At 40.6% G+C, this 15,203-nt stretch overlaps 1 protein-coding gene across 2 annotated transcripts in view; it reads left to right on the forward strand.

Annotated features, from left to right (window-relative positions):
* The window catches only part of LOC117874865 (alpha-tectorin-like), a 35,750-nt gene extending 24,101 nt beyond the window's left edge, over window positions 1-11,649 (forward strand). Inside the window, exons 6-10 of one of the 2 annotated variants that reach the window (XM_034765483.1) lie at window positions 559-694; window positions 2,171-2,265; window positions 4,536-4,704; window positions 9,246-9,366; window positions 11,275-11,649. In XM_034765483.1, coding sequence (XP_034621374.1) covers window positions 559-694; window positions 2,171-2,265; window positions 4,536-4,704; window positions 9,246-9,366; window positions 11,275-11,447 — 694 coding nt within the window. In that variant the 3' untranslated portion in view covers window positions 11,448-11,649. The remainder of the gene's footprint in view (window positions 1-558; window positions 695-2,170; window positions 2,266-4,535; window positions 4,705-9,245; window positions 9,367-11,274) is intronic. The other variant, XM_034765484.1, reaches the window with a different exon arrangement.
* The last annotated feature ends 3,554 nt before the right edge of the window (window positions 11,650-15,203 follow it).

Below are 15,203 nucleotides of genomic sequence, written 5' to 3' on the forward strand. Positions count from 1 at the left end.
CTGTATGGCAGAAAGCAAATTCCATTTTGTGAAGGATTTTGTGTCTTCATTCTAATTAGGAAGGAAATCCATAAATTCTTCAAAATTCTCAGTGAAAGAAAATTCTGAAAAAAAATCATTTCATTTGGTTTTCATTTTGCCATTATTTTTATTTGCCATTATAATACAATACAAAATGAAATGAAAAGTCATTTCCAAATGGAAAATTGAAATGTTTCATTCTGAAAATCTCAAAATGGAATGTTGCAACATTGTCAAATGCATTCTCTGATGGAAAATGGCTCTGTCAAAGATTTTCCAACCAGCACTACTGTCATGATGTTAAGCAGCCAAAGGGTGTGGGACAGGGTCTGCCCCATGGTGAGTCAAGCCATTGAGTGTAGGTAATCTAACTGGTTACGCCTGATCACCAGGCGCCTTGCTGCTTCTCTGTAGTGCAGGCTTTATTAAACACTTCAACCATGGCAGTTAAAAATGTTTTAGCTTTATTTTTGTATACACTCATGATAATGTGTATGCCACTTTAATTGCTTGATTGATCTGAACTGTTGTTTACAGAACCATTACACTGAACACAGAAGATGGGAATTTTTCTGTCTCAATGATGCTGTACAAGGACCCAAATTTTGAGGATATGTGGACTACCGTTCCCTTTCTAACCCTAGAGGATAACATCTTTGTCAAAGTCAATATGGTACCTAATACACTTGATTTCTTGATTAAATCCTTTCAGGTGAAGGTACAGTGCCTAGAACAGGGGTCGGCAACATTCGGCACGCGGCCAGCACATCCCTCACCTGCGTCGCTTCTCACCGCCCCCATTGGCCCGGGACGGCGAACCGCAGCCAGTGGGGGCCGCGATCGGCCGAACCTGCCGTGTCAGCAGGTAAATAAACTGGCCCGGCCCGCTAGGGTGCTTACCCTGGCGAGCCGCGTGCCGAACGTTGCCGACCCCGGGCCTAGAAAGTGAAGGCAAGCATCTATACAACCATTGGTCTTCACAGTGAGTATAACAGAGACCTTCTGATATTTAACAAAACATGGGAGAGAAGGTACGCAAAACAGAAAAGGAAACATTTCAGTCATTAGGCATTTTTATGATAATTTATTTTGATCTTTTAAAACAGATAATAAAATAAAGGGGTAGCAAGAAAAAAAAATTCTGGCTGGGATAGATTTGGACAGTGTGGTTGGACAGAGGCCTATGGAACTAGGGAGCAAGGCTGCCCGCTGGGGCCAGGGAACTGGTCTCTTCAGCAGCGCTAGGAACCAGCGGGCAGAAGAGACGGGGGTGAGAGTCAACAAAGAGCTCTTCCACTCAACTTAGCTCCTCAGCTCCTTCAACAACCTCTGAGCCCCTTGCCATATCCGCCCCCATCCATACCCCTCACCATCCATGCTCCCTGCTTACAACTACATCCCCCCCCTTTATGTATAATGCCCCCATAATCTATCCCCACCCTTTTGTGGCTGTGAAGCATACAGAGGCCCAGTTTGACCAAGGGTCTATCAGACCTTCTTCAACAGTGAATCATGGGCACAAGTTCACCAGAGAAATAATCTGCCAGAAGAAAGGATTGGAGCTGGTAGCATTGTTCAGCTGCAAAGCTCCCCCTCACCTTGTCCCCTCCCACCATGTCCCAGCCCTTATTACAGGCAGGGGATCATGGAGATGGGGATGCTTGCAGCTTGGGATGTCTCAAGGAGGAGTGACAAGTTTCACTCTGGAGATAGCTCCTTCTGGAGAACTTCATTTAGGAGGGGAGTTCTCATTCTGGTGGACCTGAGAAGGCCTGTTAAACTGGAGAACCTGCGGGGATGGATTAAGACATTCCAGTGTGTCCTTTTATGTCTCCCACTTTTCTTCTACTCACCTTTCCCCCCCCCCCCACACACACACACATAATTTCCTTGGCCGCCCTCATAGTTCAGTGAAGTTTGAAAGTCGATGTGGAAATGCTTCAAGTGGATGCAAGGGGGTCTCAACAACACAACCATCTGTTGGAGAGTTTGAATCATGACATAGTGTAACCAATTTGATCTAACTATTGGTTTCATCCTTAACATATTTTGGACTTGTCACAAGCACCTAAGAGATGGTGAGAATATTATATGTTGACGATCGAAATCTACATTCTTATCAGATTCATTTTTTTCTGTCCTCTGGCAGGTCCCAGGTCATTTAATAATCCAACTTGAAAACTGCTGGTCTACACCAACGAAGGATCCTTCTCATGCTGTTCAATATTCCTTTATAGAAGATAGGTTTGTATCCCAGCATACATAGTAGATGCATCATTCTAAAAATACATTAGCTGGACCCAGTGTATAATGTGATTATGCAGACATGTAAATTGTTACATAATTTTAAATTCCCATGCAATTATATTCCAGAATCTAAGATTTCGTTTAAAAACAAAAACAAAACACAATCTTACCAGTCTGGGTGGGCCCCAAAATGTCACACTATACCATACAGTTGGGAAGGAAAACCTTTTCAAGTGTGAGGTAATGTAAACCAATAATGTGAGATCTGCCTTGAGTCTGCACACAGCTTGTAACGTAAGTAGCATAAACTTCTGTAATTCATCTCTGTGGGGTGGTGACAGTGAAGATTCAGAACAGTTTAAATACCGTAGCTTTTTTACTGATGATAATTTTAGCAGAAATAGCAAGATAATGTGTTTATTTTCCATTGTTGGGTGGAATGGCAGATGCTGGGATAAGGTGCAGTGGGGTAACTATTTGCTGTCATGAGTTGTTGGGATGGGGAATAACGAATTCAAACCCTCCTCTCCTCACACATTAAAGTATTTTTGCCTCTTCTCAGATGGGGAAGGAACAGAGGAGATATATCCTTTCCCCATTACCAAAAGTTTCAACTGCCTCCTAGGTACAAAACCACGCCTTCCTGAAATGGTGAAAGCCCCAACTATCTCCTAACACAACCTGACAACTATATATATAATGCACTTACTTATTTTCAATACAAAAATCTACAGCACACTGAAAATTAAATACGTGGAGGAAGTGTAAAATAAAATGACTCTCTCTCTATCTGAAACACTATCAAGGAACACTGTGGTGGTTGGAGAGGCCTTGGAGGGGAACGAGGTTGGAGGATAGTACAACACAACTCTGGGCTCCTTCACACACAATTTAGGTCTGTCTGCTGCATAGGATACAGGATTTTCTATATTTCTACAAATAATTCTTGATCTGCAGATTGGCTTGCAAGCCATTCATGCAATTATTTGATATTTGAAATTAAAATTGTGTTGTTTAGTTTTGACAAGACTTTGAAAAGACATGTAGATCACATGTTATTAGTTCTGTTCCTAGACTGGATGAGAGCAACTCTTAGTAACAAGGTTCTGGTGTGAATACTCAAATTTCAAAGTTCATAGTTTGCATTTCAGGAATCTCAGTGTTGCCAACTTTTGCAGTTTTATTGTTAGTCTTGCTCTATTTGGTATTTTTCTTAAAACTGCAGTTCCTGAAATGAAGGGACAAAGTTAAAATCTCAGCTATCATTAAAAAAAGAGAAAGTTTCTAGCCCTCATGGTTGCAGAAAAAGGCTTTAAAACATGACTCAAGTGTACCCTAATGTCTCAGAAACCAGAAGGCAAATAAAAAGAATCCCACATTAGTGCTAGTTGAATATTGCCTATCAAAACTGTTTTTCAATGGAAAACTGGGTTTTCAACTAAACAAAATATTTAATAAAAGTTTTGGCTATCCTTGGGTAATTTCAATGTTGCATTGAAAAACTTTAATACCTGAAAAAACAAAATATTTTGGCCAAAACCCAAAATATTTCAATTCAAAATGGCACTACTGTGCATCATTAAGGTTGTAGTTTAGGTGCCTTATTCTCCTACCCTCTGAGACTGATACATTCACATTGTGAAGGTGTTTATATTGAAGCCAACTACCTGCAACAATTTTGATTAGGCTTGAGGCATTTTTTCAATTAAAACTTTTTAAATGCAATTAAATGTTTCAATTCATTTTGAATTTTTAAAAAATCATTTAGATTTTTTCTTTTTCTCTTACTTTTATGTGTTTCCCTCTTTTATGCACTTGAAAAGGGGGAGGAGAGTAAAAAGTGGAAGAATGGGTTTTTTACTCACATTTTCTTACTTTTTTCCCACTGGAAAAGTGGAGGGGAAAGTAGGGAAAAATAGTTTTAGAGATGAGAGAAGGGGAGCGTAGAAAACCCAGAGATCTGAAGCTTTTTCTACATTTTTTTAAAAATTTTGTAACAAAAAAAATTCAAAAATGTGTATCAAAACAATTTTTTCTGTAATTTTTTTTATTTTGGTGGCAAAGACATTTTTAGTCATCAAATATTGCTACCATTTTTCTGACCAGCTCTAACCTTGAGTAATGTGAGGGATTCACAAACAAGACCAGCCATCAGACTGACACTGCTGTTTGGCTAAATCTCCTTTAGCGTCTGATATAACACAGATGAATGCCAAAGATTTTTGACCTTTGAGATCTAATTATTTTATATCTTTTATCCTACATAGCTGCCCCCAAGTTGTCAAAGATGAAACACTGTCAGTAATAATGAATGGTGGAGGTGCAGAAGCAATGTTTAGGATCCAGATGTTCAAGTTTGTTGGCATCTCTTACAATGACATTTTCCTACACTGCACAGTTCAGATTTGTCACAGTACAGCAGCTGTTTGCAAGCCAGTAAGTTTTTTATATATCCATGTGTATATGAGGATTGGGGTGGGGTTATTATTATTATTATTAGTGGGCCAAACTGGAGAAACTATGTGGTCTAGTAGACTGAGTACAGGTCTGGAAATCAGGAGCTCCTAAATTCTAATCTCTATCACTTACTTGATGTGTGGCCTTGAGCAAGACACCCAGCCCTCTGCTTCCCCACCTGCAAACTTAGAATAGTAATCCTTAGTGTAAATTGGTAGAATGATTAAACAGCAAACCCAGGAGCAGTCAACGTAGTTTTTATTTAAGGATAATGTTTATAACCAGAAATCAAATCAAGTTAACCAAGTAAAAAAGAGTAACAGAAAACTCCCTCCACCAGAGTTTCAGCCAAGTTCTCCAACTCTGGTTGTGGACTCCTTTCCCACTGGCATCACTCCCCCGCCCTCCAATCTCCCAAGTCCTTCCCCCCCCTGTGCCAAGGGAGGGGGAGCTGAGCTTACCTCCTTGCTCCCTAAGGACAACGTCGTGTCCCTGCACACCATCACACTTGCCCAACTCTCAGCATTGTCATGAGAAATTAATGTTTGTATAGCAATTTGCAAATGTGAAGTGCTATATTAATTACTGTTGTCCTGTGGTCCTTGTTCAGACCTTCCAGAGGCAAAATTCCCATTGACACCAAAGAGTGTTTTGCCTGAGCAAGGTCACATAGTTTGGACTGATTTATAATATTATTTTTAGAGCACCATCAATGTAACCAATATTGTACAAACACATATGGAAGATGAGGGCCCTGCTGCTGGAAGCTTGCAGCTTAATTCAGACATGTCAGTATGGTAGCAAAACACATAGCAGAGTTTGCATCCTTTCATCAGATAATATAATGTGGTAGGAAAAAGCATGAAATATTAGTTGATCCTAGAGGAGCTATAACTAAGTGACATTTACCAGCATTCAGCTGACAATTTATGGGCTGGTGACACAGAAGATAAGTTTTCAAAGGGGAGCAATATAATATTCCACCTCAGAACCACACTGTTCCTTAAAACTGTCCCATGCAGTTGAATTTTATATATTAGCAAGGAGATTGATTATATCTTTGTTCGCAACACAGAACAGGAGCGAAACCTTTTTGACATCAGAAAGGAAGATACAGTACAGTTTGCTCAGTACTTGTCCGACATTATGGCACAGAATGCAATATCAGCGTGAATGATTTTTGATGGTAGATGTTTAGGCATTAACAGCAGCTGCATAATGATAACAAGGCTTTGTTTCCTCAAGAATTACATCTGAAAAGCTACCAGGAAGACATATTAAGCAAGAAAAGAAATCAAGGAAGAAGTCAGTATGACATTTTGGAAATTGACTCAAATAAAACCAGATGCTTTGTCTGAAAGTCACACAAGACAGTAGCTCAGCATAAGTAAAATCTGCCATAGACAATTTAGGGTATTTTCTTGATACATGTGTCATTTGTTGCTATGCACCTAGTTATGTAGACTGATTTTTATAAGATGCCCAGAAAATAATGTACACTTCCCTTTAAAAAAAAAAAACAAAAAAAACACCTCTTTCAACCTGTAATCTCTTTTCACGTATACTGGTGTAAATTGGAGTAAATCTATTGCAGTCAATAGCCTTACTACAAGTAAAGCTGATGTAAGTGAGAAGAGAATCAGGCCTTAAATATCTGGGACCAAATTCAGACCCAGTAAAACAAAGTGCAATTCCATAGGGAAATAGCATAGTTCAACCTCCATTGCGGTTGAATCCCTTTACACCAAGCCTGAATTTGGCCTCTGGTGTAGGGTAGATTTTTGCAGTCCTTTACTGCTAACCATTTTTTTTCAGGTTTTGGAACAGGATGAAATTGTGCGTGCTGGTAGGCCAATATATGGATTGGGACCTTTTAAAGCCTGACGGAGATGAAAATGCCTATGTGGGCTGGGACTAGGGTGACCAGACAGCAACTGTGAAAAATCAGGACAGGGGGTGGGGGGTAATAGGAGCCTATATAAGACAAAGCTCCAAATATCAGGACTGTCCCTATAAAATTGGGACATCTGGTCACCCTAGCTGGGACCCCAAAAGTTGGGAGGATGTGGATCCCAGTTCCTCAGTAGAAAGGTCAGCTTGCAATAGAAGCCTTTAAGTAAAGGCTTTGTGGCTGCACATTGCAGATCTACCCAGGAGGCAGCGGACTTCTGTAAATGAACCAGCCCTCTTTCTATAAGTCTGTACAACTCCCACTACTCAGGACATTCACAAAACTCCCACAGCACCACGTGGATAACTACAGCCCTAGTAACTTCCCTGCACAGCTGTGAGTGGAGGGATTGATGGGCTCAGAGCCCAACCAATGAACAGAGTTTTATTTTTGTCTCTGCAGCTGACCTGGATGTCCAGTCCCCAGTGTGTTGCAAGGGAGTGAAAGGGTAGAATTTCTGTCTCCTGATCTTTGTTTTGTTATGGATGCAGAGGGTTTCTTGAATCCTGATCCTTGTTTTTAAAATTTTTGTCTCCCAAACTGTACAGCTATTCAGATATATAAACCTTTTAAGCCCTCCTCCCATCCCCGCCCTCCAGATTACTGAGCGCTGGGGAAGAACCCTGTCTCCCACAAGAATGTGAGAGATTCCCCCTCATTGCTAAGTGGAATTCCCCAACATCATCCCCAAGAACTAGAATGCCAATATAGTACTTGGGCTGGGAGAAGCCTCTAATTTTGACCTTGGAAAGGGGAAAGTACAGGATGACTGATTTGACCTGTGACTACAGGAAAGGGGACATTTCTTCCTCAGACTAGAGATTATCTTCCATGATTGCAGAGACTAAAGGACCAGTACAGCAGCCATGAAGGATCATTTTGGCTGGCTCAAGCTCATTGTTTATTTTGGGGTATAAAATGAGAACGGCCAAATGTATTAGTATCTGAAAATTGTCCCTTCTGGATGTGCAGGACCTTCCAAAACAATATTTTTAAATATGTGCATCATTGTGCTATTGCTACCCCGGCCACGTCTCCTTCCCAGAAGTATTACTCACTTCTGGAGTTTGTCAGTGTTTTGTACTGAGAGCCCTGTGTCTTTTATAAAGCTGGCAGAAGTACCCCTGATTTATCCACTTCTTACTGCAGTGCCAACAGGGTGCTACCCATTCTTACTATAACAGCAACTATCCTTTGCATCTGCAATGCACCAAAAGTTAAACCACAGCTGTGCTTTCTTGGTGTGTATATAAAATTGCCCTCCATGGGATTAGGCTCTGCTAAAGAATAGCATTTCTTTGCACTGGATGAGCTAATAGGAACCTTTTCCTTTAGCCATACCCGTTAATATTTGAGAGAAAGAAATAAGAACATAAGTCTGCAAAGTGAATAGAAGCCTAAGTGGGTTCAAGGGCTTGTCGCAACCCCCCCAAACTTTTAGCTATTACCCCAATACTTAGTGTTCTGCAGTCTAGAAACTACATTTCAATTTACTTCTGTATCCAGTACTTTGTTAGAGGACCTGGTACCAGACCTGAAATATAAGTACAGCTAGAAATTATGCATTAAGGTATCAGGCAAGAACCCTGTAGTTTGTGATCAAATGTCCTGGTTTGAATTCTATTACTTCCTCTCTCTATTGTTGTTACTGAATATATCTATTTGTAATGATTTGTTCATATAAATACACACACACATATACATATACACATACATATGAGCAGATCATTGCAAATTCATTCTTAGATGATAGCTTGTCTTGAACACATAGATTTAAGAGAGCCTTTTGTTTTTCTAAATGATTTTGGTGCTTGTAAAAGTTTGGCAGCAGAGGAAAATGCACCCAAATTTATCCACAGAATAAGTACAGAATGATCAGCAACTGGCAAACTTTCCCATGCTTTCCTAACACTAAATTGTGGGGGATGAGAGGGCAGTTCCATCTCCAAGTCTAATCAATCCTTTGTCTTTTTGCTGAGAAAGGCATAAAAGGTGCCAGTTAGTACCATTGTGCAGGTGAGGGATTTTTTTTCTTGTAATATGGACTCTTGTCCACTAAAATGGAACCTACCAAATTCATTTCTAACAGGTCACTGAACAGCAACCAGATGGTAACAATTTAGCTTTGCTCCCAGGTAACCCCACTTTGCTTAATGACACTACTGTTCAGCAAAGAGAAGCACATGTATGTGTCTGCAAGATCAGGTCACTACTGACCTGACCCGAATTTGAGCCAGTGACCTACATGATAAGGGTTTGTGTTCCACTATGACTTTTCTGAATAGCAGATACTCCAGCTTTGGACTTCAGGACAACCTCTGTCTTAAGTACTGAGTATATGATATGTGTGTGTATGGTTATCACTGCCCTCTCTTGGAGCAAGATGACTCTGCTCATCTCAAACATTGCTCTATTCACAGCATTGCTCTATTCTGTTGCTCCTTCATCTAATCAGAGGCCTGTGTTTATCAGGCAAGCAGTTTTAAGTGTGAATTTCTTTATCTCCCTTTGAGGAGCATGTATGCATATAGGCTCGGATACTTACTGTTTGCAATTTCTTTTTTATCAGAACTGTAGTAATTATGGAAGAATAACGAGGAATAAAAGAGAAACCACACCATTTCCTACTCACACAGTCTCTTTTGGTCCCATCAAGCGAAAGCTGGCAGATGATGGAGAAACTAAGATAAGTAAGTGATTCATAAAGCTGTGTTTCAAAAAATAATGTTTTATGTAGCCTGGTGTGATCCATTTTGGTATATTTTAAATTTTAAAAATGTCATAAATATTCCATTAACAGGAGAAATTTTTTTAAACACACAAAATCCAGGACATTCAAACTCATGTATATCACAGACAACTTAGCTTCCTTGCCCAATGCATATTAATTTTTATTATGTGCCAGTCCCTGGATGGGTCTGGAAACCTTAAACTCACAGAGAAGTCAATCACCCATATATGATTATGCCTTATTATGTGGGAGCTGCGATGGAAACCATAAATATGAGTTTTCTTATTTATGTGATGAAGTAAATCTATGTTTTATGTCAATCTATACTTTACCTTACTTCCGTGATTTCAGAGGACCTCCGTGACTTATTTGGCTTTAGCCTGCTACAGTGGCGAGGCTGGAGCAGCTCTCAGCCCCCACTCAGAAGCAATGGTGGGGGCTGGAGTAGTGGCTGGGGCCACTGAAGCAGAAGCAGCCGCCGCCACCGTCAGACCAGGAGCTTGGGGTTGGAGTAGAAACAACAGGGCCAGGTTAACCACCAGTGGCGGTCAGCCCCCACCACAGGAGCAGGATTGCGGTCAGCCCACTGTAGGGATCTGACTGTTCTGTAGCTTGAGGGCATGTCTACACAGCAGAATTCTGAGTCTACAGAATTTGCAGCAGCAAGTCTCAGAGCCCCGGTCTACAGGCTTTGGTTTGTGGGGTTTGCACTATGGTGTTAAATATAGCCATGTAGATGTTCCAGCTCGGACTGGAGCTCAGGCTCTGAAACTCACCCTCCTTCCCGTGTCAGAGCCCGAGTCAGAATGGCTATTTTTCGTGCTGTAGCATGAGCCCAAGTCTACACCTGGGCTCTGACAGTGCCATGATTTTGTCTGTTTTTTTTTTTTTTTTCTGTGTAGACATACCCTTAGAAGCTAATCTTTGTCCTGAGCTGGAGAAGTCCCCTGGAAACAGTGATGTCCAATTCGGTCATCCATCCAGCTCCTCAGAGTGGTGGAGTTGGAGGGCCTGATTCTTCTGTCACTGACACTGTTGTAAATCAGGAGTAACTCCATCAAAGTCACTACAGTTACCATAGTTACACCATTGTAGAAGTTGTGTAACTGAAAGGAGAATCCAGCCCTAACACTCTGCCCAGCACAGTTGCCACACATGGGATTATATCAGAGGATTCTACCATTTTAATCGTCTCCCCAACCTCTCAGCAAAGAGATAAATTCTTTCCCAATTGACAGAGAAAAATTCAGAAAGGGCCTAGTGGTCTGAAGAGTTCAAGTAGCTGACAGGTCTGAAACAGTAGTACAAATGACCTGCTGGGATCAAGATAATCACCTCCCCACTATAGCAATCAGTAAATGGAGGAGGAGGAGGAGGACATCCACATCTTGCAGGGCAGACTTTTTCTTGTTTTATTTAAAAACAAGACCAGAAACCTGTTCCTTTCCTCACCTCCACTAAACACACCCTATGCCTCCCTTGCTGCTTCCATATGCTACCTGCAAGTAGACGGGACAGTGAAGGTTGACGATATGCAATGTAGAAGATAGGGAGATCATTTACATGAATTCACGCTTCACCCCCAACAAGCTGCTTGAACCAGAGTTTCAGGTGTGATTTCCTTCTTTCTGACAATGCACATCAAACTAATGGTCCCCAAAATAAGTGAATCTGGTGCCCCTCACTTTTGCTGCCTTCTGGAGCTTATGCATTCGATAGAGCTATGTAAACTTTGTTCAGAATTGGATCCTAATGAATTCTTATACCGTTAAGACTGTAAAAACACCTTCTGTCCCAAGTAACAATATCGTCAGATGGATTTGATGACAGGTAATTCCTTTGTAAATCCTGTTTTTTTTCCCCCCAGATAAAGGAAAACTTCCACCAGTTGAAACCTTGATCCTTGGAGGATTGCTAATGGCATTTTTAGTTATAACTGGAGTCTTTGGAACACTTTTGCTTCAGTCAAGAAGAGCATATCCTCCTATGCAAGCTCAGCTGACTATGTCACATTTTCAGAACTCAGAAGTAGCATCATGATTAGCTGATTCCCGCATCTTACAATATTTGATCCGAGTCACAGCAAGGGTCATGAGGCCTAATAGGGTGCCGATCTCAGATTAACATTTATTTTATACATGTTTATGATTTTTATTTTTGATTCAATTGAAGGCCACAGATTAATGAGGTTACACTTTTCTGTTCAGCATAATAAACAGTACTGTTTATTATGGATTGGTAAAATAATGCATGCTGAGAACTTATGTTTTCTGGAGTATTTTAATTTACCACAGACTTGTCATTTTCCCCAACCTAAAAAACCCTCCTACTCCACCAAAAAAGGCCACTCCAATTGTTTTGGCATAATCACCAATGGGCTAGTGCCTCAAAGAATAAATTTGTTAGTCTCTAAGGTGCCACAAGTACTCCTGTTCTTCTTTCTGACTGAAGTTGATTCTGAGTCACTGGTAGAAGTCATGGAACGGACACTTAAACTACTACTGTTTCAGTGACTATGATGGTATCAAAAGTACAATTTGCAGGATCATCAAAGTCATCAATGTTCTACTCTTCCAATTCAATAGACAAGTTTTATTCATTGGCACATTTTATTTTGAAGTACATGAAGAAACTAAATTTCTGCATTCTTTGAGATGAGCATTAATCCTTTGTATCTTGCTACTTGACAGACTCAAGAGATATGGTTACATCATGATCAAAATTAGTAGTCTAGACCTAATCCCATCCCTGTAACAATGTTAAAACACTGGACAGGCCATGATTTGCTATAGAAACCCAGTTGGCAGTTTGCTGTCTACATTAAAAGTTTTAACTATTATAACTGGGTATGGGAATAATTGTGTTGAAAGCAGGGACCTTGACTCAGTCATAATGGTAATGTAGAAGAGGGTTAAAATACCATTTTTTCCTATAAGCAAACAGGTCTTTCATGATTAAAGGCAGAATGCATTGAGGCAACAGTAAGAGAAATCTAACAGGTCATGAGAGCGTCTCAAACCACTTCTCTTATAATGTCAGTATGCCAAATGCTGTGAGGCTTAGTATTAGTATTGTTGCTATCCTATGACATTACAAAATGAACCCCCATTTTACTGTTTGATGTTTTTAATAATCCTTGCTGGAAAGGATTATGAAGTGCCACCATGTGGGATTTAAAAAAAATGTGGGGAAGGGGCAAATCTTCCAGTGTGCCTTTGTTTGAAAAGTTGGCCCTCGATGTGTATTTTGAACTTGGTATGAGGTCTCTGTTGTTTATATATATATTCCTCTCTGAGATCTGTGCATACAAACAGTGGAATTTGCATGTACCGATCTGCAGGCAGAATTCGATACCAAAACTTTTAATTTTTACATCCTGCTAAATAGAAATGCTTACATACTTGTAAATCTGTTGTAAATGTATGTTGAAAGCATTTGTACTTATTTTCATATTTACAGTACTCACCAAAACTTTAAATATTTTTGGTGTACACACAATTCCCATGCACAACTTCTTGCAAGATAAAAACTATTCTGAACTTGGGTATTTATATCTACTTGCAACTTGAGATAGAGTTTTAAAATTTATGGGAACAATTGACATGTAAGAAGACTGGTTCTTGGCAAATAATTTGAACCTATTTGTAGACTTGGAAACTTCTAACATTTTACTCACAATTACTAATTTGCAGGAGTTTCTCAGAGCCTGCACACACAACTGAACAGCTTGACACTTGATCAGAGTTTTTATTTCAGACTTGTAGAAAGAACTGGATGGCATTTGGCCTGAGACTCAATTAGATTTTGCATAATTCACACCCCAACCTCCCACTGACTTTAATAGGAGTTCCACATGCAAAACAATACTGGCGTAAACATAGATACACAGTTTCCCTTTATAAGTAACCAGAATGAAGTTTCATTCATTTTGGATCTGAGCCAGCAGAAAATTGCCTCCACAGTTGCTTACTCACAGAACCCTCACGGGCCTTTTGGACCATGAAGCAGTGGTGTCCACTGCATACTGTGCTGACAGAGTACCACCTCTTCTTTAGTAACCACAGAATGCCAACTGTGTGATTCCACCCAGCCTGATCACCCTAAATGGCAGCCATGCTCATGGAAATTATGTTGATTGGTGTAGCGAAGGACGAGAGCTCACTGTGTATGAGCAAGTCTACTAATGTATTGATATAAGGGTGGATTCTCCCCTCGGGGACTTAACATCTACGGGTGAGATCAGCCAAGGGCATGAACAAAAAAGTCCATGTACTTGAAAATTATTCTCCCTACTCAAAAAAAGTAATTAGAATAAGGAGGCCCACTATCACAATAAAAGTCCTGCCATAGCACACTGGAAATTGGAAGCATAAGTTCTGTACACCAGTGTTTTTCAAGCTGTGGTCTGTGGAGGCCTGAGGGTCTACAGACTTTGTCTAAGAGGTTCGCAAAAAGTTGTTCCCATGTAACAGTGGTTTTCAACCTGGTGTCTGCAGTCTATGTCCAGGATTTCAAAAGTGGGCTGCAACTCCATTTGAAATTTTTTAGGGGTCTGCAAATGAAAAAAGGTTGAAAATCACAGCTGTGCACAAATGTACACAGTACTAAAGAATTAACAATGTTTAGCCAGGTTGATCTCAAACTGGACATGGAATTCAGTTCACATTCCCAGTTGGAGATAGTAGGACTACAAAACCTCCCATCGGGTGCACCAGCCCAAATAAAGATACAGGGCCAATAAGTGAGAGTTGGACTTCTTCAACTCCTTGGGAATCTCTAGTTGTCTGCTGCATAGTTTCAAGGATTTTTTTTTTTTTTTGCTTTTGTAGAGAGCAAGTGCTGGCTCCATGCCTGTCTTCTTGAGCTTAATATGCAGCATACTTGTGTCCTGATCCTGTAATCAGATCTATGCAGGAACAAAGATCTCTCCACAGGAATCTGAATGCAGGATCAAGGCTTTTTGTAAACATTGGCAAACTTGAAAATATTCATTATAGGTAAAGCTGGCAGTGCTTCCTATTATTAGATCCTGTTTTCAGTTTCATGTCTTCTCTGTGTGTTATTCTTAGAACGAGAAAAAGTAAGAAGTCCTTATCAGAGGGGTAGCCGTGTTAGTCTGAATCTGTAAAAAACAACAGAGGGTCCTGTGGCACCTTTAAGACTAACAGAAGTATTGGGAGCATAAGCTTTCATGGGTAAGAACCTCACTTCTTCAGATGCAAGGGTCTGATGCCAAATCATCTTGCATCTGAAGAAGTGAGGTTCTTACCCATGAAAGCTTATGCTCCCAGTACTTCTGTTAGTCTTAAAGGTGCCACAGGATCCTCTGTTGTTTTTTAAGAAGTCCTTATGTTCTAAATAAAAATCAATGGGTCCACTTATGAGCTATGGGCTAAAGCCTGAGAAATACTCAGCATCCACAGCTCATTGCAGGCGTTCAGAATTTCTCTGGATTTGACCCTTCAGTAAAAGTTGGCCTGAGTGATGACCAGAGAATTTGAAGAACGGTTTTGACAAACACAGGCAGAAGTTAGGCATGAGGTAAGTGTGCCTTTGGTAGCGGATTACAGGCCCCCTCTGCTCCCCCTGGGGGCAGAATTTAATTCATTCCAACTACTTCTCCTCCTACTTTTGGAACTGATTTAAAGTGACAATAAGTTATTTTTAAAACGTTTTCTTTTCCCAGGGCTCAGACACGGTCATACCGACCAACGTGCCCGTGTAAAACACGAGCCAGCATTTAACACGCACACAGCTCTCTCCAGCGGGCCGGCCCCACGCACACAGCCCGGGGGG

Source organism: Trachemys scripta, chromosome 3, assembly GCF_013100865.1.
Source record: "Trachemys scripta elegans isolate TJP31775 chromosome 3, CAS_Tse_1.0, whole genome shotgun sequence".
Lineage (NCBI taxonomy): Eukaryota > Metazoa > Chordata > Testudines > Emydidae > Trachemys > Trachemys scripta.